The sequence below is a fragment of the Oculina patagonica genome, chromosome 1 (assembly GCF_052425735.1).
Source record: "Oculina patagonica isolate OP01 chromosome 1, crgOcupat, whole genome shotgun sequence".
NCBI classification, from domain to species: domain Eukaryota; kingdom Metazoa; phylum Cnidaria; class Anthozoa; order Scleractinia; family Oculinidae; genus Oculina; species Oculina patagonica.
This window is the reverse complement of record NC_135758.1, coordinates 28,000,995-28,024,848: the sequence shown is the minus strand read 5'-3', so window position 1 is coordinate 28,024,848 and position 23,854 is coordinate 28,000,995. Positions and strand designations below refer to the sequence as shown.

General features: G+C 40.8%; 2 protein-coding genes across 2 annotated transcripts; one reads left to right on the top strand and one right to left on the bottom strand.

Annotated features, from left to right (window-relative positions):
* Nucleotides 1–578: 578 nt before the first annotated feature.
* On the top strand, nucleotides 579–23,810 carry LOC144662013 (EVI5-like protein). Its single transcript, XM_078522748.1, has 15 exons — nucleotides 579–739; nucleotides 820–1,063; nucleotides 3,201–3,555; nucleotides 7,199–7,315; nucleotides 9,099–9,173; nucleotides 9,258–9,383; nucleotides 9,483–9,521; nucleotides 10,167–10,271; nucleotides 19,834–19,923; nucleotides 20,272–20,369; nucleotides 20,888–21,002; nucleotides 21,539–21,571; nucleotides 22,147–22,287; nucleotides 23,056–23,226; nucleotides 23,481–23,810. Exons 2-15 carry the CDS (start codon nucleotides 936–938, stop codon nucleotides 23,604–23,606), a joined length of 1,719 nt encoding a protein of 572 aa, XP_078378874.1. The 5' UTR covers nucleotides 579–739; nucleotides 820–935; the 3' UTR covers nucleotides 23,607–23,810.
* Nucleotides 13,577–19,125, bottom strand: LOC144662003 (uncharacterized). The gene is given in 2 exon segments (XM_078522738.1): nucleotides 13,577–15,294; nucleotides 15,297–19,125. Coding segments are annotated over 2 exon segments (4,986 nt in total). The 5' UTR covers nucleotides 18,802–19,125; the 3' UTR covers nucleotides 13,577–13,813.
* Nucleotides 23,811–23,854: the final 44 nt, after the last annotated feature.

The following is a 23,854-nucleotide window of genomic DNA, read 5'->3' as shown; positions in this document are numbered from 1 at the left end:
TGGTTCATTTTCATGCAAATCAAACTCATTTTCATTTGAATGGTTTTGCACGTAGACTCGTTTTGAAACAGAGACAAAGGGTAACTCGGAAATGGCCTATTTTATCCCCATTATTCCTTTTTTTGTAATTTTTTTAAAATATATTTTTGCCGTGTTCCGAAATGTTCCAGAAAGTTTCATGTTCCTGAAGTTATCGACGACCTGCCAGATGAGGCGTTTAACTGTCGATCAGGAACCTAGATTGGCTTACTTTTGATTTTGCCGTCATTCACAGCGTTTTACGATTAAATTTTTTTGCATTAGTTCTATTCAGTTAAAACACCTAAACACGGGGTCACACTTGAAAATCACTCCAATTTACACTGAATTTACCGTAGCCTGCGAGCAGACTCCCGATCTAATCGGCGAGCCGAGAAGGGACTTGGGGAGGAATAAAAACCCTTCACCCCTTTCCCTTCTCATTCTCGACCAGAGAGCCTGTTCACAGGCTAATTAATAATTGAAAGTGGTGAACTGGAGCTCTGTTGGCATAAAAGAGATTGGGTCCTAGTTATTTTGGTGTTAGAAATCCGCTGCCAAGAAGTAACGCTGGCTTGGAAAGTATTCACTTGGACTTTCTTCTCGTCTGCCGTTCAAATCTGTTTTGGTTCTTTTCTGGCCGCTCGGTGTCTCGTTTGCTGAGTATTTCACAAGCACTTCGCAAAGAAAAAACCAATGGTTCAAATATTGAGGATATGAGGTAGTAATTTTTGAAAATGCGACGTTCTTAGAGGAAACATGACCTGCTAAAGCACCGCATTTCGCTTTCATTTTCTGCAGTAAACCAGGGGATCGCCGGCGGCCGTGATGTGACCTTTATAGCCCGTAATTCAAGTTCATGGCAGCTATCTCAGTTTGCCAGCGAAGTTGCCAGATAAACTGCTGCATTTGTCACTATGGCTAGCAATTTAAACGGAGATTCAGAGGATGAAAGCAGTCAAGAGAGCTTGAAACCGCCTCCGCGCTCAAAGTCGCGAACAAAATCCGTCGACGAACTTGTCGCCAAGTTGGAGGAGCAAAATAGGTGAGTTTCTCGCATGTACGGTCCATTAAAGGTTTCTTCTGGTGTGTGAGGACAATATACACTGTAGTATAAAGGCCAATACATGTCACTGAAAAAAAATGGAAGTCAGTGTGTTTTTGTTTTGCTCCCCAGTTGCCTTTATAGATGTGGACTGTCAATAAAAAGACAACCTTTTCGTCGGCTATTGCTTTCCATTAGCGATTATTCCTACTTTGAGATGTCCCTTTTCAAAAGCCCTAATTTTGCACTTTAAAATTGAGAGCAGGGTTTCTGCGATGCATAATTTATCTTCGGACCAAAAGTTCATTCATTTCACTTTCATTAATTGTTTTGTTTATTTGTCCATTTCAACAATAACATGCACAGCCTAGAATCTTTGGGCGAGCTCATTTTCGTGACGCTATTTCCGGCACATTCTCTGAAGATATGTTTATGATTTTAGAGGCCTACAGTAAGCTCCCGTAAAGCTATGCAATTTTTTAAAAAAAAATATCAACAAAAGAAAAGGAAATATATTGAGAATAATTTTGTCCCCTCTCAAGTTGTTAATTAGATTATAAAATGGACAATTGAGGTCCACAAATTTGCATTTTTCGCATTGTACATTAGGGAATAATCACGACTTTGAGCTGCTAGGCTGACAAAATGTTCTGTCAAAAAATGAAGCTCTTGTTTGTGAGCACCCAATAATTGCTTCAAGTTGAGCATGTGTGAATAATAATAATTTTAAATAAAGTATTAGAAGAAAAAGAATAAAATGAAACCTTGATGGATTAAATTGAATTTCTTTCAGGCATACACATATTCCCACAATTTAAAATTTAAAACGATTTTTGTTTAGTGTTCCATGTGCAAAACATTGTGCATGAGTGCACTACATGTGCTTTGTGGCATTATTTTGTCTTGTGCTGTGCAGTTACAGTATTGAGGCCTTCGAAGGGGGGTAGCCGTGTTGCAATGTTGCATGTTTCTGTGAACCAATGTTGCCTAGCCAACAGCCGTAAATTATGTCGCTGTCATTTTCCCCGTATTGTGTTGCTGTCCCATTGTGTCGTTGTCCCATTTCAGTGCCGTAATGATGTCGCTTGTCACTGTTAAAATGTTCCTGTGTCGCCAGTATTCAGGGTCATGTTGCTTGTTGCTTTTACCCCTTGGAAGCCCTCAGTATTCTGTACATTGGTTGCAAAGCTGTGAATTTTTTGGCAACTCTGCCGGTGTTTAAATATCTGTGGGATGTAAAATTGCAGTAAGGGGGTTGCTTATTTATATATAACTACCCTAAGCATCAAATCCTGATTTGTCCACTTTGTAAGTGCCACAATTTTTTAATTACCTGTAACTCTGAGAAGCAAAGACCTTGCTACAGTGTATATATGTATGTATGCCCTGTGAGGTTGTGATGGGCAATATATATATTTTTTTCATATTATTGTAGAAAAGAGTAAGATTTCTGCTAATGATTTGCTCTGAAAAAAAAAAAATAATTAAGGTGAAAAATTAGTTTGTAAATGTAAATGAGCTTGCAATTTAGAGTAGGACAGTCCCCTGGGGGCTAGTGGAGCTTTTACACAAGTTGGTCTGGCAATCCATAATTCAGGCAAATAAAAGGACTTTATTTGTAAGATGACCTTTTATATTAAATCAAAGCAACTCACTTTTGAGAATTTTTTTTTAATCAGGAATAGAAAGAGCCTATCAAAATAATCTACTATGGAAATTTTCCACAGGTGGCCCAGACGTTGTATTCAATCAACATGACATATTGTTGTTGGCGATTGCATAACATTTTAAGCCGTAAGACAATGTATGAGAATGCTTCGAAAATTGCTCTAAATACTACCCGTACATGTGGAAAATAATTGAAGTATTAGTACTATTCACCTCTGAGCAGCCAAAAAGAAATAAAATTGCCACGCAATAATATTATTACTTCGGCTAACAAAAGTAATGTTTTTTTTTCTTGGCTGCTATTTTATTTAGCTTGTGTGATACTGAAACAAAAATATTTACCTGGGTACCAGTGAAAGTGGCTAATTGTGGCTTGGTTAATATCCACCACTCTATTTACCTCCACTTTGGTGAATAATTGCTAATTAGAGAAAATGAATATTTCATTGACATGTAGTTTTGTCATCAGGCTGTTAACCAATGATTCTAAGGCACTGACAACAATACCAGATTCTCCCTCCCCATCCCTGGGGGCTGGCAACAAGAGATGGTCAACATGCAGTACAGGAAGCAACTCCATAGATACTACAGCTGATTCTCCAGAAACACCAGAAAATTATGACGAGGTATGTGGTGAAGCAGACAATTATCATCAGTGGGGACAACTCATCGGCAACTGGTCTGATGCTCAAAGGAAGAAACCTAAGTTTGTTAGGGACATGGTCAGGAGAGGTGTTCCCAATGCTTTGCGTGGCATGGTCTGGCAGCTGCTCTGTGATGCCAGAGATTTTCCACTGAGAGAACAGTATCCTGTGCTCATTAAGGTAATTTTTGAATAGCCTCAGACTTAATACTATATCATTTTGGCTGTGAAAGCACATGCTTTGACTTAAATAACATATTAATCTCTATAAAGATTGCCTAGGTACGAAAAAGTGGTCGCCTTGGGAACAAAAGGATATTAAATAGTTACATGCATGTATGTGTATGGGGACTGACTGGTTATATAGCCCACATTATTTTTAAATACATGCTATAAATACTAGTTACAGCATGTGTGCAATGTTTTTTAGTTGCAAACCACAAAATGCCATGATGATGAGTGACTCCATTTTTAAGTATACACAAAAGCCTTTTGGCCAGTGTTTTTGTTTGTTTGTTTGTTTGTTTTTACAGGCCTTCTGATAGGGTGTGGCAAAAAAGCAGAAATCATGCAGCATTTTTAGTGCAGATTATGCAGCAAGAAAGTACTATTATGCGGCAAATTATGCGATTTTATCTAAGCGAGTTTAAGCTTGATTTACAAGGTTTCAGGAGATGAAAATCCATTTTGTGCATTTCAGAAAATAATATGAGCATAAAGGAATGATAAATATCGGTATTAGAATGAAATAGATTATTTTCACCTCATTTGCATTTATTCCAATGTCAAATGGCTTTCCATGTACACTACATGACGTAGTAGAACGTTGAAGACTTTTGGTGACATAATATATGAAGTGTGACATTACCCCATTAATGAAGGCGCACATGTTAACGTACGGTGTTGAACGATCGAACACTGTACAATGTTTTTGACTTCATTGAAGGATTTAAACATTCTGAATTCAGCCATTTTGCCTTGTGTGAATGTTGTTATGGCTAAATTGAAACTGAAAAAGGAAGTTGCCTGCCAGAAGTAATGTCGTTCATTTGGAAACCATATCAGAGGTTTTCCAAGTTTTTTTGACAGGTAAACCACCTTGAAACCAGGCGGTGTGCGCACTGGGATCGCTATGCATTGTGGATGTAAAATTTTCAAGATGGCGGCAAAGCTGGGAAAATTTAGTAAGTTACAAGCTTCGTTTATCGATAGAATTATTTCTTTTCTGAGCTCCTTTTCTACAGTTACAAAAACTTATACTCACTAAGATTGCATCTCTGTCAACAAAATAAGCAATGTATATTATTTTCAGCAAAAACGCGGACAACGAAAATTCGTCCCGTATGAGCATGTAATTTGAATCTGTCTTTTCTTGAGCTATAATTTTTCGTACATTGCACATTGAACGAAGAAATTGGTATAAACTGTTTCTACAATGCTTGTTCTAAGCCAGGGATAAACGCTCCCAAACGCTCCCCTCGTTGTGTTGTAGATTTTCCGATTAATAAGACAAGTTTTGGTGGCAAATATGGGTTCGAAGAGGTGACAGATACAAGAAGTGATCGCATGGTGTGACTCGTTTAATCATGAGATAGCGACGAACCGTTTCCTCCAACATTGTTTAGATTACCGCGGTGCTTAAAATGTTTTACATCGGGGCATGGCTGATAGAAATCAACAGGCTAACCCAAACTAAATAAAAAAAATGTATTGGCTTCTTGTGAAACTGGCAATTTGATGAAGTTATCCGAGTTCATTTTAGTCAAAGGGAACGATTTATCGTTATTATAAGTCAAAGATGTGTTTAAAAGCTGAATCAAACTCTGTGGGGAAGTTCATTCAAGGGTATTTTGATGTTGAACAAAATTCCCAGATCATTTTCTTAGCTTCCAGGTGTCTAAAATAAAGATTGAATAAATTGAATGAAAGTCTGTATGCTTGACTTGTGTTCATTGTTTACTTGTATAAGTGTGCCCATTGAGATAGGTAATTGTTAAAAAAAAAAAAAAAATTTGAATTTAAGTGACGGCATGATAAAGATCCTTAGATGACAACAGAGATACTCAGGGATTTGCTTATTTTGGTAGGCAGAATGTATACTGAGTGCTAAAATGTCACCAGGTGAACCAAGGGCAGGGAAAACAGCTATTGCTATAAATAACTGGCATCAAAGCAAGTGCAGTCATTGAGATCAGTGCTAATATGTCAATGATGAGAGAATACATTCAGATGAGAGAAATGACTTGCAAAAAATTGCCTTAGATCACTACATTCCAAGATCCAGGTGCTGACACCATTTTATAATTCAATAAATGGGAGAGGGAAGGAGTTAAAAGGCATGAAAGAAGACTTGCATCATAATTTTGATCTGGTTGCTATTTATTACACCTGCTAATGTAGGCTGATCTAAAGCTGAAAGGTTATGAGTATGCTATTCACTGTTTTACAATTCGGGCAAGCATGTGCTCTTGTGTGCGAACCTGTTTCAGGAGGTATGTAAACATGGGAATGACTTGTAGGCTTTTTGAGACACGTTTTGATAGCCTAATATAACCACGAGAGAACTAACTGAACATAAACTATGAAATTCCCCCAAACTCTCCTGGTGACTCCATCAGGCTGTATAAGCACAAATCCATTGCTGTTTCATGGCTATAACAAAACAGTTAAACTACTTTTCATAAGAATTGTACCAAAAACTGGCAATGACAAATAAAATACAGTAAAATCAGTTTTTCTTTTATTTATTTAAACTTTCTAAACACCTGTTACAAGTATATGAAGTGTTCTAGTTAAAAAGAAAAGCCCATGGGAAATGTGCTAAAATTTCTAAAATGTATATGCAGGAGGAAGTCAAACCTCAACCGTAAAAACAAAAAAGAACGCAAAAGAGCAAAAACCTGGAAAAGCTAAATAAAGATCTTGTTATAACATTTTGTACAACTTTTGATCAGTTTGTATAAAAAAAACAAGAAAATAGTAATCTTATCATGAGACTATTAAAAAAGGAGCTATAAACCTTTTTAACGCAATATTTCTACAGTTGAAAGCTCAAACGATATATTTCGTGGCACTGAAGTGACTGACGGAAGAGAAGTCAAAATTAAAGGCCATCACCTTGAGTTGTCACATTGTTTTGGGATCACTAATTAGGAGAGTCATGCTGACTGATCGTGTGATCGAACAAAGTGATATTGGGCCCAGGTATTGAGTCGTCTTGCCGTATCGACCGCTATCGATGCACCGGCAGGGCAGATAATTTATCCTTCGCTCACATGGACCAACATGCGAATGTATCAAGAAGCGAAGACTGTTTTCGCAACCAAACTCGAACTTGTTTGTTCATTAACTTTCTTTTAAAGAAAACATAGCAAATTCGCTGATTTTCGCAGCGTATTTAACGAATACAGCTCGCCTTCGTCGCCTGCCACGAGATGTGCACTTATCCACGACTTGACACAAATGACCAGAATTTTAATTTCGACCATGATGCATAGCGATCCCAGTGCGCACACCGCCTGCCTTGAAACAACGTTGAAATTGTCTTAGAACTTAGTTAAAGCAAGTATTTCCTTTATCTTTTCTCAAATTGTGCGATTTGGTACAAATTATGCGATTTTTGATGAATTATGCGAAAAGTTGTGATTTTAAGTCAATTCTGCGAAATCGCAACATCGCATAATATCAGAAGCCCTGTTTTTACCACGGTACAACTCAAGCAGTAGACCAACTGGTGTACATTGTACATACAAGTTGTGCAGTGTTGTAGATTTTGTTATTGTTTACGTCAACTTCTTATTCTTGGTAAATTTGTTTATTTGTAGAGTAATTCAGCCTGTGAAAGAATGATCAAACGTGACATCGCAAGAACATTTCCAGATCATTCCTTCTTTAAAGATAAAGATGGCATTGGGCAAGGAACCCTTTTCAATGTTATCAAGGTAAAAATAACTGAATGCTCGCTTAAAATGAAGAATTCAATGAAGTGCATGTAGCTGTTAACTAACTACAGTTGTCTGGTCCAATGTAATGGTTTCATTAGAATGTTCAACCAATAGTTTAAGCACTAGTGTGGATTTTACAGGTACTTGAGGGATATTAAAGGGGCCATGTCATGCAATTTTAGGCAATTTCAGCACCGACTAACTGGACATATCTAATTAACTGAAATATCACAATTACGCAGGGCGTAAAATTAACTTTTTTCCACAGTAGCCACTTGGCTCCTAAATATACCAAAATGGTAGCCAATTCCAAAAATTTGGACGCCATTTTTTTTTTAAAAAGAAATAAAACACTTCTCATTCTGTCATTTTACTAGATAGACCCTTTAAAATAGATTATTTTCATCACATTTGCATTAATTTCAATCTCGAATGGCTTTTTGTGCTCAAGAACTGGGAAGACTTTTGGTGACATTACATGAGGTACCAGAGGAAACCGCTGACCGTATCAAAATAAGCGCATGTGCTACGTACGCATCGAACACTACACAATGTTTGACAGTCGTTTGGCGATGTTTTTTACTTCATTTATGGATTTAAACATTTTGAGTTGAGCCATTTTGCCTTGTAAACTTCAATACAATACAAAGAGCAAAGATAGAAAGCAAATTCATTGTGTGACTGTCTTGTGTGGCTAAGTTGAAACTGAAAAAGGAAGTTGGCCCCCCAAAATAACAACGCTCGATTGCAAACCATATCAGATGTTTTCTTAAAGTTTTGGACAGGTAAATAACCTTCAAAACCAATATAATTAGCTAACATGTAAGATCTTAAGATAAAGCAAGAAGTTATTGTGTACTTTGCTCACCCTGTGCGATTTATTTACGTGTTATGCAGTTTTTGATGAATTAAGCGATCCGATGCGATTTGAGGTCGATTATGTGAGTTCTGGTCGCCAATTTGGCGACCAGCTTTCAGGATTTGGTCGCCAAAGTGAAAAATTTAGTCGCATTGGCGTCTGTATTAGGCGCAATTTGATGCCCTGTTACGGCTTAAAACTATAGAAGAACTCAAAAGAAACACAGAAAGGCCAAAAAAGGGCATGGATTGGCAAAATTTGAGAAGATTAAAACGGATTGCATTTGGGTAAACTTGAAAAAAGTAGGCCTGACTTTTTTAAAGTTTTTAAAGTGTCATTTACAATGCTTGGAAATCATCCTTGTTTGTTATGTGGACATGATTGCTAATAAAAGACTTTTGCTCTGCCAATTTGAACTTTAGAGCTCTTAATAAACAAAAAAAAAATAGAATTACCTTAAATACCGTGACCTAGCCCCAAAAAAGTACTGGAAAATCTTGATATTTTAAACACACTGTATTAACTATTATAAGAGTCGATGGCAAGATTGACAAGTATCAAGGTTAATTTACAGTACTTTACATGTATTTACTTGAAATTGGTAAATTAAAGGACCAATCATTCATTCAGCTCTTACACTGTATGTTCTTGCTGTAACAACTATGCCACTACTCTGTATAATTGTCCATAGGTGAGGTAAGTCTGTGCCCATTACTAGGGTACTATAGAGGCCTGTTAGACCAGAGCTTATCCTGGTTTTCACAGCATTAAGGGACTACAGCGTAGAAGTATTTCTACTTCCCACCTAGATGGGATGCTAGTCCATTGTGCTAACCCTTAGGCCACCACACTGTCCATGCAACTTAGAAATCCATAAATTATTCACAGCACATTGTTGTCTTTTAATCCTGTTTAATTCAGGCATACTCTGTTTGGGATAAGGAAGTAGGATATTGTCAAGGAAGTGCATTCATTGTTGGCATATTGCTAATGCAGGTAAGGACACTACAGTATTAATCTGTTTCATTCATTTGCAGCTTTGATTGCATAGTTTTCACACTATTTTTTCTTCTGTTATAGATGCCTGAGGAAGATGCATTTTGTGTATTTGTAAAGCTCATGCAGGATTATAGAATGAGAGAAATATTTAAGCCAACAATGGCAGAGCTGGGACTTTGCATATTTCAACTAGAAAGCATGTTGCAGGTACATGTATATTATTCACAAGATGAGAGTATTGCCAAAGAAGTATGATTTGAACTACAGCTGTAATTGTCACTTACCATGTTTAATTTTTTCTTCAAGGAAAGCCTGCCTTTGTTGTATTCACACTTCCAAGCCCAGGTAATTACGTGCACAGAATACATATAGTAATACATTAGATCATATATGCATGGATTTTGCGCTATAGAAATAATAAAGTTATGTTATACAAGTACACCACACGATACCTTAGTGCACTACAGTGGTTGTAATAACCATTTTACTCATTCAAGTTTTATACAAATGAATGTACTGTTCATAAAATGAATGTACATTGTACATCTACCCCCCATTCAATGGGGGGGCGCCCGCGAAAAAAAAGAAATTCCCAAAAAGGGAGCAAAAAAAAAAAACTTGGAGGGTGGCTGATAAACAAGCCAAACCTCTTATAAATGCGACAACCCAAATGCAAGAAATCTTTACTGCCATTTCTCAGTACTACCAATAAAAGAAGGAGGAGCTCAGGCAAAGATCTGAGCATTTTTGGAAGAGGGAATATTCGGTCTGGTGTGTAGATGTAACTTAAAGTAAACTATGGATAGAAGAAGGTGATAAGCAACAAGAAAAGATTAGAACATACCTTTTAGATTTATTTAAATTGGAAAACGCCTTATCCAAATTCCAAGAAAAACTATGGACATTCCCTTAACAGCTTATTATAACCAGTTATGTTGTCCCTGAAGGCACGGCTAGTAGAATTTAAATGATAACAATCTTTATTACCAGGGATTCCACACGGCTATGTATGCTTCATCATGGTTCCTGACGCTGTTTGCGTCTGTGTTTCCTTTGAATGCATCATTTAGGATAATGGATGTCTTCATCTGTGAGGTAAGAGGCAGGGGTTTCATTAATATTTTAAATAGCAGGAGAATAGTGTAAAGTAGCCGGAGAATTTTTTTTTAAAGAGCAAAGCTCTTTCACGGAACGAGCATAGCTCGTTCCATACTAGGGGGGTCTGGGGGCATGCCCCCCCAGGAAATTTTGGATTGTTGAATCCTCTGAGATGCCATTTCCTGTTATCTGACAGCAAATTTTAATTCTCTCTAGCTAGCGACTAAACAAACAATGCACACCTGAAAATGGTTCTAAAGTGTTGAGTTCTTCTTTGCATTAACAAGCAAGTACTGTTCCACAAGAGCTCTAGCTCTTCTTCTCCAAGAGTAATGTCGTATACCAAATAAAATCTGAACATTCGAATAAAAGCTATTTCTCAAAATGCTGCAAACTGATCAAGGAAATTCAACATTTTTCCTCATTAATGATTGGGTTAATATTCATGGCAATTCCAGCGATTCGTCTTCTTCGTCTTTGTTGTTGTTGTTGTTGCCGCTGGTTGAACTTGCATTTGAGCGCTTTCCACTACCACTGCTCGTAGGAGCAAAAAAATGTGTTATTTTTGACATGGTCGGTGAGAAATCCTTTCTCTTTCTCTCTGAGACAAGTATACACGTTGTAATAATAAAACCTATAAAATAGCACCGCACGAGACGTGAGAACAGATTCCCGCTTTTTGATCAGTCGGCGACAACCGGGCGACAACACGCCAGACGGAAAATAATTGAATGCATTCGCTCTCACCACAAAAGTCACAAAACTTTGCGTGTTTAGTTTAAAAAGCAATTTCTTGAATGAAATGAATTACAAAGTATTATCAATAAATATTTCATCTTTGTTCCCTGTACAGTAATAAATAAAAGTTAACTTTTCTCAAATCATAATTAAAACAGAAATGACCGAAATTTGCATTTGTCTTAGCGGTAATTTGACACTCATATAAGATATCGTAAACATCTCCAATTTGCATACTAGCGCACATCACAAAAATAGTTTTTTCCGAATTGAAGTTTATTGCTTTTGGCTTCTATTTAGTCCAGTTTTCTTTCGTGACTTTGTCGATTTCAGTTGTTCTATTTTAAGCATTAACTTCTATTTTAAGTTCACTCTATATTAAAAACAAGACTGTCGCGCGTAAAATAACCCGCTAACCAAATTATCCACACAAACCGTTGATAAGTTTTTCTTTTATTAGTGTACCAAATTTAATGATTATTATTTTAGTATAAAGCCAGAGCTTAATCAATGTCGGAAGACGTTTAAATTACTCATTACTGACAAAGAGGTTTTAATGTCCGTGACATGTCTATTTCAGCAAGATGTATATAAACAATTTTCAACGCCGTACATTATTCACATGAACGAAAAATAATTTTTTTGAAAGGCTCCACATCTGAATTAAAAAAATGGCTAAAGGCATTGAAATTTAGCCGGAGAATTCTACGTAGTAGCCGGAGAATTCTCCGATCCCCGATGCCTAATGAACACCCTGAAGAGGTGATTGGTAATTGCGGATTTGTGTATTGACTTCTGCTTACAAATGGTATACAGTACAGTGTACAGTACCGCTCAAATGTAAGTTACCATCTCTCGTCTCGTTTCTCGCGAGACGCGCCTCGTTTCTCGCGAGAGTCAGTGAAGCGTTCAGTATGGAATATATTACTCGCAAGAGGCCGTTTTGTATCAAAGATTTCTGTCTGTAGTGCGTTGCCAAATCGATGAAACTGAAATTAAATGTATCAACAAAGAGCTCAATTGACCCGATCATTCGCAAGGAAAAATCAGTTTAATAATCTCCGACATTGACTTTGCTTGGGCTCGAAACGTGTTTTTTTTTTCAACAACAAGTTTTCGTTCATGTAACTATGATGTAAATCGTTGAACAACATGTAAAGTTGCGTATACGGTCCGGAAGGTTTCTTTCACATCTGCAGATAAGATTTCTTTAAGAACAACAAACATGCTTGTGTAAATATAATCTTCCGAAAGAATGTCGCCGGCCGCCGCCGCGCCGTCGAAGCGAAAGTTATCTGAAACATATTTAAACGAAATTGTAAACCTTGCAAAATTTCCGATTCAACAGATCAAACGTTAGGAGTTTTGGAAGGTAGGGAAAATGTTTTCTCACATCCGACAGTGTATTCCCCACAGGAGATGTCTTCAACCAAATCAAAAAGCGCTTGATATTTGCGTACTATCAAGCCAAAAAACATTTCTGGGACACTTGTTGAATGAAACTTAAGTCTTGAATAAAACGCTTATCGATAATCGAATGTTATAAAAGCAAAGATGGCCAAAAGCGGAAAAAATGAACCGTGACTGTTTATAGAAATAGTTACGTGACCGTCCGCAAATTCAGCTCACGTGCGACAATTGCGACTTATTGTTGAACCCAAGCAAAACTAAACTCATGGTGTTTGGCAGCAGGCAAATGCATTTCAGACTGGACACTCCCAGCCTCACTTTCATGGGAAGAGAACTCGTACCAGAACACACCGCTAAAGACCTTGGGGTGATTTTGGACAAGAACCTAACCTATGACGAACACATTACCAAAACTGTCTCCTCCTGTATGTCTTGTCTCGGTCAAATTAGCCGCACAAAGCACGTTTTTGACAAATGCACCCTACTAACTATTATAAATGCCTTAGTTTTTAGCAAACTTTTTTATTGTTCGAACGTATGGGCGAATACATCAAAAAGTAATATAAATAAATTACAAGGTATTCAGAACTTTGCCGCTCGAATTGCGACCAGTACGCACAAATATGATCACATCACACCAGTTTTAAAAGAGCTTAAATGGCTACCAGTTGCGACTCAGTTATATTTCAGGAGCGCTATCATGGCCTTCAAATGTCTAACATCCCGCGTGCCGGAGTATCTGTCTTCCCAGTTTAGTAAGCGAGGAGAAATAAGCGGACGTGCCACAAGAAGTTCACAAATGCTGAACATTCCTCTTTTCAAGTCTGCCAGTGGTCAGAGGACGTTTTACTACAGAATAGTCAGTATCTGGAACTCCATGGATAGCTCTCTAAAAACTCTCGCGCCAGTAGTTTAAATGGACACACACTCGGTCCCGATGAACCGTAAGCTTTACCTTTAATGTAAGCGAAATCTACTCGTAACGAGAACTAGATACAATCAAAATGGCGGACGCCAAGGAACAGCACGCGTGGGCTTTTATACCACAATAAACGCCGCTGGCCGATTACAGCGAAATGCCGCTGAACAACCAGCCTACTGGCGTGGCTTCTTCTTTCCTTCTAAAATAAATAATCGTGCAAACAAAGAAACTCTAGTCTAGGTGACGAGTTGATATGAAATACACACACAGAGAAATTACTACTGACTGAGGGACAGACTCTGAGCTACGAGTTAGACAAGAAAACAAACTTAATCAGTGAATTGACCAGCTAAATGTCTAAATGTCTAGAATCGTCCGGGCTACTTTAATTCGACTACATAGCCCTGAAGATGCTGCAGGATGTCTAGAATTGAGCCGCTAAATGACTAAATGTCTAGAATCGTCCGAGCTACTTTAATTCGACTACATAGTCTTGAAGATGCTGCGGGAGACGCCGCTGCCGGGTAGGGCGCTTGTTCACCGCAGGGCTAACAATTGGAGAGAGGGCAGGGATAACCTCGACGTCATCTGGCGAGCCGGGTTGGCTATCCTCACCATAACTCGGGACATCTTCTGGTGGTACAGAAGCGGAAGGTGGAGACAATATCTCGATAGGGATCCCTGGGGCAGGCGGAGGTAACGGTTGGCTTTCTGGGGGAGGTTCCTCGTCAATAGGAAGTCCACGACCATCAGCGGGTAAGCCCTGGTCGACACCAACAACGTCAGGATTGCAGTCGCTGGAGTCTTCGTCGTTGAGGTACCTGGGCGTGTGTACACTGAAGGGGGCGACCTTATAGCACTCATTCTTCTTCACACGGTACGAAACGTTTCGTAGCTGTGAGCCAACGAACTTGCGAACATTACACCACTCACGGTCAACTGAGACAACGAGGTAACGGTCACGACTTTGGGACTTGTTACGGTCACAGTAGAGGTAAACTAAGTCACCAACAGATATTGAAGGAGAGCTACGCAAGACACCACGGGGGGCTTTCGACGTTTCACTGTGAGGATGGTTTTCCAGTCTTTGCAGATGTTGCTCGCGTATTAGCGCCTGATCTGTTAGGGGAATCTGAGAGTTGGTAAACTGGTCTCGTTGAGTCCACATTTCTCTAGCAGATAGGCCGCGGGAGCGGATTCTTGAGTTCAGGTTGGCAGTGGCTACGGACAGAGTCCTAGGAGAGACAGGACCACCTTCCGGTTGCAACCGCAGGAGCTCGTGTTCCAACTCTTGGATTGCTTTTTCAGCGACTGGATTCTTGTTCTGATTTTTCACGCGACCAATCTCAAGGCTAATCTTGTGTTGCAATAGAAGCTGGTCACTCACAAGGGCTTTGAAGGCGGGAGCTGGATCACACCGAATGACAGCGTTAGGTCCATCAAGGGGTCGCAAGCCGACGCATAATTGGATTAACCCATCACGTAAGGTCCCATGCTTCTCGTCTACCACGAGGAGGGTTGAAGTATAGGAAGTGACGCACTCTCGGAGTACCAAAATAAGTTGGCGAGACTGCTTCAGGATATCGGCTGCGAAAGATACACCCACTGCTGCCGGAGGATCAGAAGTTGACTGTTCTATAACAGCGTGCGGGGCGTGGCGAAGTGCAGCGCATGAATGACAACCAAGGGAAACACGCTCTATTGCCTTGTCCAGGTCAAGGGCGAAGAAGTAGCGGCTGACAACCTTCTTGAGTTGGAGACTTGATGGGTGAGACAACCTGAGGTGCAAGGCTGTCAGTAAACCATCTAAGACCTGTCTGGGCACTATGATACAATCCCGAGAAGGAGCCAAAGGCTCAGTCTTTTTCACGACTAAGAGGCCATCACTGGAGATAGAAGCTACTGACAAGTACCTTTTTACGTCCTTAATGTTAGTCAGCTTCTTGGAAGACGAGTCCCTTGTATTAGGTGAGCATGTGTTCGACGTAAGTCCGCGCACTCAGATTGGATAGACAACCAAGTATTTCGACTTGTGAAAGGAAGGTTTTTCTGACCAGATAAGACATCCTGGGCAGATAGGTGTCGAACGACAGACTCCTCAGCTTGGGTGATGAACTTGCACACCTGACAAGAGGGATCAGAGCAGTCCGGTGCATTGCGGCTTGCAAAGTCAGAAGGTAAAATTGCAGCACCAGCAACATGCCTCACGTTGGCTTGGAAGCGGCTGACAGTAGACAAATAGGTCGACACTCGTGGGCTAGCAGAAAACTCTCCCCTGCACATTTTCTCGAAGGCCTGGACACAAGGCTTACTGTCGGTGAGCACACAAGCCTTGTGCCTGGATTGTATTATGTACGGACTGAAGTGTTTTATAGCAACCCCAATTGCAAGAGCTTCAACTTCACACGGTAGCCAAGACACTTGATGAGCACGTAATTTGGCACTAAAGAACCCAGCGAGGGCTAGGTTGTCACCCCTCGAGATGTAGAGAGTGGCGGCGATTCCGGGTCTCTTGACAGCAGCGTCTGTCACAATCCATAATTGGTCATCGGGCTTTGGGAGAGTGATTGTGCGGCTGGACGCAAGAGAAGCTTGGGCAGACTTGAAGGCCTCAGTAAGATGTTCGGACCACACGATGTCATCCTGAGACTGTTTCCCAGCTACGGCCTCGTCAAGGGGGGCTAATAGAGAAGAACAATGTGGAACAACACGAGCAAGGACCTTGAAAGCACCAATGAAGGACTTCATGCCACTAACTTTACTGGGAGGACTGCAGGAGGACAGAGTTGAGACGCGATGAGGGTTGGCGCGAAGAGTGCCTTGGGACCAAGTCCAACCCAGGATAGAAGTAGTTTTTGGATTGATGATGGTCTTCGACGCCGAGAGGCGTAGGCTAGCTTTATGAAGAGCTTGGAGAACAGAAGCCCAATTTCGGAGTAACTCGTCTGGGCTGTTGCCCCCACAGTACAGATCATCTGCTATCTTGGCAACGATACCAGCCTGGAGGAGGTCACCCAAGACGCGACACATGAGCTCTTCCAGTGCGGTTTCTGAGCCAGGTATACCCATGGCCGACCGGGCATAAACGCGTACTCCTCGGAATGGGGTAGCAACTCCGCAGTACTTCATAGACTCACGGGCGAGTGGGATCTGATAGAAAGCGCTGGTTAGATCTGATACGATGATGTGTTTCCACTGGGCTATGCAGCGTATGGTAGAATCCACGTCTGGGAGCAGGGAAGGCTGGGGTTTGCTATAACGACCCACGTCTGCGAAGTCAGTGACGAGTCGAAAGCCACCCGACGACTTTTTGACCAAGAAGGACGGGTTAAGATACTCTACAGAAACATCTATGTCTTCAGGGCGACGGAACACGCCAAGGTTTTCCAATTCGTCGAACTTCTGTTGGAGCTCGACGAGTTTATCTCGGGCGTACAGGGGAAGGCGACCTTTCCGTTGAGGAGGCTCGACCGGGCCCATATTTACCTTCGCTTGAAGAGGACCAAAGGTGCCATTGTAGCCGGTAATTGCAGGATCAAAGACAGTGTCGTACTGGACCAAAAGGTTACGGAACTTGCTTGTGATGTGAGGGGGGAGGAGATTGTCGGGGTCCAGTGCCACGCCCTGGGAGTACTTTGACTCTGAAACTGGAACTGAACACACCTTGTGGTACGGAAGGTTGCCAACTGGGATGGAGGACTGATCTTGAGTAGTTGGAAAGAAGACAGGATTGACTTGGCAAAAGTGTTCATTTCGTTTCAGGACATAAGGCCTATCTGAGAGGTTAGGAATACGGACTCTACCAGCGACGCTTGTGATGAGACAAGGAGGCGGCCACACATCAGCGACTTTGGCCATACGGGCGTTAGTGGCGTCAAATCGAGGCTCTAGTGCGTACTCAGCATCAGACATGGAATCCTCAGCAAGAACTATTTCGATAAAGTCGCCGGGCCAGATAGTTGTAGAAGTAGAGGGACCACGTAGTACTTGTGCACGGCGAACAGCATTGTCAGTCAGAGGATGGTTGACAGAACCGTAAGTGAAGATGGTGCCATCCCCGAGGATAACCTGGCGTTTGGCTGGACGAATGGTTATGTCATTCGTTTCCATAAATGGGGTACCAGCCAAGACATCTACGTCCAGATTCTCCACAACAAGACCTTCAAATTGAAATGAATGGCTCCCACGTGTGAGGCTCAGGCGTGTTTCCCCCAGCACTTTTAGAGGAGAGGAGCCATCCGCTTGATGGGCAGACTGAGAACTGTGCGAAATCCCTGCACCGAGCCTCTGAACAGCAGAGAGCCTGATCATGTTACCAGTAGCGCCGCTGTCAATGATGACTCTAGCCTGATGATGGCCGACAAACGTGTCAATGTACGGAGACTGACGTACAAGAACCCTTCTGGATGCATCAGACGTAAATGAATCACTCTGCTCAACCAGATTTTGATGACACGGCGGGTCAACATCATTAGAAAGAGAATCCAACTCAGCACTGTTGTCATCTAGAATTGAAACAATCTGACGAGCTTTCAGAAGGTACAAACGGTCCTGCTCGGGAAGGAACCCACATTCGCTTAAAAAGTGACCGTGTGAGGTACGACCAGCCTGTTTACAGAGGGGGCATTCTTTCGTCTTTGGAGAAGAGCGACCCTGGAACCTGGCAGATGATTTACTATAGATCGGTGTACTCCTCCGGAACGAGGACTTCTGAGTGGAAAATGAGGCTCCTGTGCGCATGACTTTTGTTTCTTCAGCAGAACGGATTTCATCAAGAAGTGAGTCCAGCGCCTGGGAGATCTCAGGCTTTAAGGACGCCAAAGTGCGAGATCGAAGCTCAGTTCCATATCGTTGCTTAACAAGTTTAGGTAAACCAGGGTTGATCAATCTAAGCCATGTTAAAAAAACAAAGTTCTCCAACGTTGGAGACAATTCCTCTTCCTCCTCAAGAACAGAACCGTGATGGAACAAGGTGTGAGGTTTAATTAAACTGACCTCCACAAAAGCCATAAGGCGCTGGAAGAGATCTTCCGGGCGCTCATCGGGGTTCAAATGAATGTCATCCAGGTCTAAAAAATGACCCCCAGTAGTTTGGAATCCAAAATGAAGTCTAATTGTCTGCCAAATGTCCCCAATACAAGTAGAATTCTTGACAATCGTATTACGAGAGATAATTGGGCAATAATTAGCAATCTGGCCTAACATGAGTTCGAGCATGTTTACCTTTTGGATGGCCGTTCGCCTTTGAGCAGCTGGAACCGGCTCCCCATCGTTAGTGAAACCGCGTAAAGGGCTCGCCCTAGTCTTTTTCAGCCACGAAGACCCTTCGGCCAAAAATGGCGCGAAATTGGAGTCCAAAGACAAGGTGTAGAGAAGATTTTGTTTCCAACTCTCGAAGGAGGTTAAAGTTTCGTTCTTTGAGAGGCACCACTGCTTGGGGGCTCTGTTAGAAGACATCGAAGCTTACAGGATAAGATGGTATTGACAACCGACTCTTGGCTGCTCGGGAATCCCGACGAATCTGTCGTAAAAGTGCGTTAAATCTGACGAGGACGTGACGATTCGAATCTTTTCCGCTGCCACCACGCCAGTAGTTTAAATGGACACACACTAGGTCCCGATGAACCGTAAGCTTTACCTTTAATGTAAGCGAAATCTACTCGTAACGAGAACTAGATACAATCAAAATGGCGGACGCCAAGGAACAGCACGCGCGGGCTTTTATACCACAATAAACGCCGCTGGCCGATTACAGCGAAATGCCGCTGAACAACCAGCCTACTGGCGTCGAGAAAGTATCTGCTTTTAAGTTTTATCTTAAACGTAAACTTATCAAAGATTTTATAGATTCTTAATCCTAGTTAATTAATTTTAAGTATGAATATCATCATGTACATGTAGTGGTGTTTTAATTGTTGCTTCAGGTTCGGGGCTTAGGCCTGAGAATTCAATCTTGTGTAGGTACATGTAAGGCCCTAAACAATGCACTTTTCTTTTCGGTCCCTTTCTCCACTAAGGTTTATACTTTTATATAGGGCAGGGCTGCAAATAATTTTTTTTCACTTGAAAGGACATATGTCCTACTAAGACACCATCTTGGTCGGACAAAACAAAATTGTGGTCGGACAAATTTTTGTTCATCTTGCCGAAAAATGACAAATGATCAAAAAATTGTCCGGACATTATGTCCGACCACACTTGGGATTTTGTCGGACATGAGCAAATTTTGGTCGGCCAATGACTGTTGACCGACGGTTATTTCAAAAAACCCATATAGCAATTCGTTTCAATCTTTATTGCTTTTGGCCATCCGTACCTTCTTTTGTATTTGATGTGTTATTAAAATGTTCCTTCATTGTTTTAAGAGGTTATTTTTATATTTCAACGAATTTGAGGGTCATTTCCCATGCCTAGATTTAACTAAAATCCGTGACACAGTCCCTTTAAGAATTAAAGTTTGATTGGTTTGTAATTTTGATTGCCATTTAGGGAAGAGAAGGACTCTTTCGCGTCATCTTGGCTATGCTGACGCTGGGCCAAGAGGAGATATTGGAACTGGACATGGAAGGAATGCTAAAGGTACATGTGTATGTTGCTCAGTTGCAGATTTTCAATTCACAGTTGTCACATTATCAGGGCTGCAAATAATTTTTTTCACTTGGAAGGACACATGTCCCACTAAGACACCATCTTGGTCGGACAAAACAAAGTTGTGGTCGGACAGAATTTTAATACATCGTTAAATGATTCACGATCAAAAAATTGTCCGGACATCATGTCCGACAGACCACACTTGGGATTTCGTCGGACATTAGCCAATTTTGGTCGGCCAATGTCTGATGACCGACTGTTATTTGCAGCTCTGTCATGATTGTAGTTATTGCAAGCAGGGCTGTCTCATGTTGTTCTTTCATGTTTGGTTGTTAGTATTTTCAGAAAACAATGCCTGACAAGTACGAGAAAGACATGAATGTTCTAATGAAGGCAGCTGCTGAAGTTAAAGTGAGCACGAAGAAATTAAAGAGGTACACTTCTATTAAAATTGTACTGTACCTTCATCACAGTCAACTTCAAAAATTCTGCAACTTAGTTATCTTGGCTGTATCATATACGATTTGGACGTACATGCAATTGTTACAAGTTCAAGTCACTGCTGAATCTTAAAAGCGGACTGTACTTCACTTTTACTATCTTTTTCTAATCTATCTCGACGGTATGCCGCACATATTAGGGACCTTTAGATCGGAGTACGAGTACGAGATCGACTACGAGTAAGACTTTCGAATTTCAATCTAGTCACGTTCCCAGAGCCCTCACTCCTCCCTGTTGCTGACCAAAAAAGAAGACTATCGCGCCGGCGATTGGTATTAAATGTGATGAACAAAAGCGTATTGATAAACACTAGGTTTGACAAGTCGTACTCGCACTCGCACTCAATCTCGTACTCGTACTCCGATCTGAAGGTCGCTATTGTGACACTTGGTACATCTTGCGACCTGCTGTTTCATTGTTAATAAGAGCCTCTGGGCTGTCACGTGTTTAGGTTAGAGAAGGAATACACGCGTGTGAAACACAAGGAGGCAGAAGACAATGAGGAACTACGACGATTAAAAACAGAAAATAGACTCCTGCTTCAGAGAATCGACGAACTCGAGAAGGTAAATAAAAGAGCTTGGATTGCTTTCTGTACTTTGCTCCCCTGACGTGATGCTTAATTTTGTGAACGTTTCCCTTCTTTTGGACGAGGAGATCAATAATCGGTAAAGTAATCTTGCGCAATCAGATATGCAATGCCTGGTATTTTTGTAATTTCTTTCTTAAGGCCCTTTTCGCGCTTATCCGGATTGCTTTTAAAACAAATCTTTTTTTCTCCAGTTTTGACTTCCTTCCACACTAAAACGGCGTTTTTATCACCCAAAAGGAACTTGTTGAAATCGATGACGTCACAAATTCGAGCTTAGCGAGGGAACATGCTTTGCTATGCATTAGTTTATACATGTAAGTGTTTCTGGGGCCGTGGCGGCTTCCCGTTTTAAAATTTGTCCAGACTAGTGTCTATGATTAAAAACAAGAAGAAAAGTGATAACATGAAGGGGAACATTCCTTTTTCAAATATTACCTGGGTTACATCTACGTATAGTGTAAACGGCGGCTAAGACCAAAGTGGTATAACTCTTTCTGTTCTCGTTCACAGGAGGGTGCCAATTTAGCAGATAGGTTAATACAGGTAACGTGATTTTCGTTTTTGTTTTGTGTGTGTTCCTGCTGAAAGTTATATCGTGCCTTTACTCTGGTTGGCAAAACCGAATTTACTTAAATAAGCGCCGCATTTGGGACAAAAACGCTTATAGTCACAGGAAGCACCGCAGTCACAGGAATTCCGTATAACTGTAAATAGCATTACAAAGCAACTTTAAAACAGCCTTGGAAATTCCTTTTCATCAGAAAGCGATGCTTCGCAGTTCAAAGTTATTATATTTCACCGCTCGCCCATTATTTTTTTCTATCCAAAATTTTTACAATACGTAGTTCTCTTAACGTTTTGAAGGCCGTGAACTATGTCGGGACAGCAAGCGCAACAACTCCCTCCGTAGGAGAATCAAAAGATCCCTTTTTTAGTTACTGTAGAAGTTTCTTCTAGATTAGATTGTTTGTGGCGTCCAATTTTTGAATGAGCTCCGCCCTCGAATAAGCGCTGTACTTGAGGCGCGAAAAATGTAATTGTTCGAGTAAATACGGTTACTCTATTGCAGAGGTCTCATGATGAGATTCTTCACTGAACAATGCTTCTCTTAACGTTAGGGTCAAATCACTCGAGCAGAAGAACAGGAAAAAATATACGCTCTCAAGCGAGATCTTGTAGTTACAAAAAGGCACGACGAGGCAACCACAGCGGCTCTTTTAGAAGCCAACAGACGGATAGAAGAGCTTATGATGTTCAAGGTATTTATCTTTATTGCTTTCACTGATTACGTTTGCTGTGGCTTTTGACACACGTTTAGTGGTTCATTACCGCTACATGTGCCAGAGACTTTTAAACTGCACTGTAGTGACAACAGGCCTTTCGCGACAAGCACGCCCTCATAAGTGAAAGGGACGGGCGGCAGTCATACAAAGGGAAGCTTAACAAACAAACAAACAAACAAACAAACAAACAAACAAACAAACAAACAAACAAACAACAACGTTGCAAAAAATAACCAAATGTTTCAAGGGGTTGCATCCATAAACAACAACGACGACGATGACGATGACAACAACAACGACAACAACGGCAGCAACAACAAAAAAAACCACTGCCATAGCCAGGGTTGCCACAGCTCAGAAAATGCTCGAGGAAAGTAAGATTCTTGAACGTGGGGGAAAGCCAGAGAAGTTCATTTTGAGTCAGAGAAAAATTTACATTTTGAAGAAAAGTCAGGGAAAATTGACATTTTAAAACCTCTTGAAGTCATTGTGATCTGATCAATGTTTTTATTTTCTTTTTAATTTTCTGGAAGCGGAAGCTAGAGGCCACTACTGTATCAGACATTTTGGTTAGGGAAATTCAATTTTTGTCGTGGAAAAGCCAGTGAATTGTGAAAACGGATGTCTGTGGTAACCATGATTATAAGATAATAGTTCTCGACGTTCTCAAGCACAACCGTTAAGGAACTGTTTTTTTTTTTTAATAAAAGCCTATTTCACCGAATGTCTTTGTTAACTTCGTAGAATCACATTATTAACGAGATGAGTGGGCGACAAGATAACACTCCTCCCTCCCCAAGGGACGTTAAGATCATTGCATTAGAGGCAGAGCTGGAAGAGTACAAGAAAAGAGACTCGAAGACAAATCAAATTATCAATGATCTGACGAGGAGGTCACGAGATTTAGAAAGCGAGGTTTGTCTTGTAGAATTTACTTCATGTTGCTTTGATTAGGATACCGAGAGTTGGAAATAGACAGCATATGAATTCGTTAGGGACAGACGGCGTTTTGTATTATGTATAATGCGAAGGTTTATTCCCGCGGAATTTTTATGCAGCCTCACAGTCATAAGATCATACTACCGTCATAAGATTATACCTTCCAACTAGTTCAGCTTGCCAAAATCACAAGTGTTGATTGCAGATTTAAATGTTGTCCATTTTTTCAGCTCTACCTTGCAAAAGAGGGCACAGGGAAAGCGTCCTTTCCTCAAGTGACCTTCACTGGGTCAGAGGAAGACACCAACGAAGTTACAACAAACGACAATGGTTCCTTTGAAAGCAGGGCTAGCTGATTTGGGTCATTTATGTTGGAGTGGTGGGGCGTTTTATAGTCACATTGCGACAAGTATTGTCCCTTGAAAGGCCTCAAGACTGAATGCTCCTAGTTGTCAGCAAATTTAGTGCTGTTATAAAATTGATAACTTCAAATTATAAAAAAATAGCCAAATGGCGTACGAATTTAATGAAATTATGTAAATAATGTGTTATCCATGACACGATCCACTATGATCAGTTTGTCATTGGTGCTTCAATGTTCGTT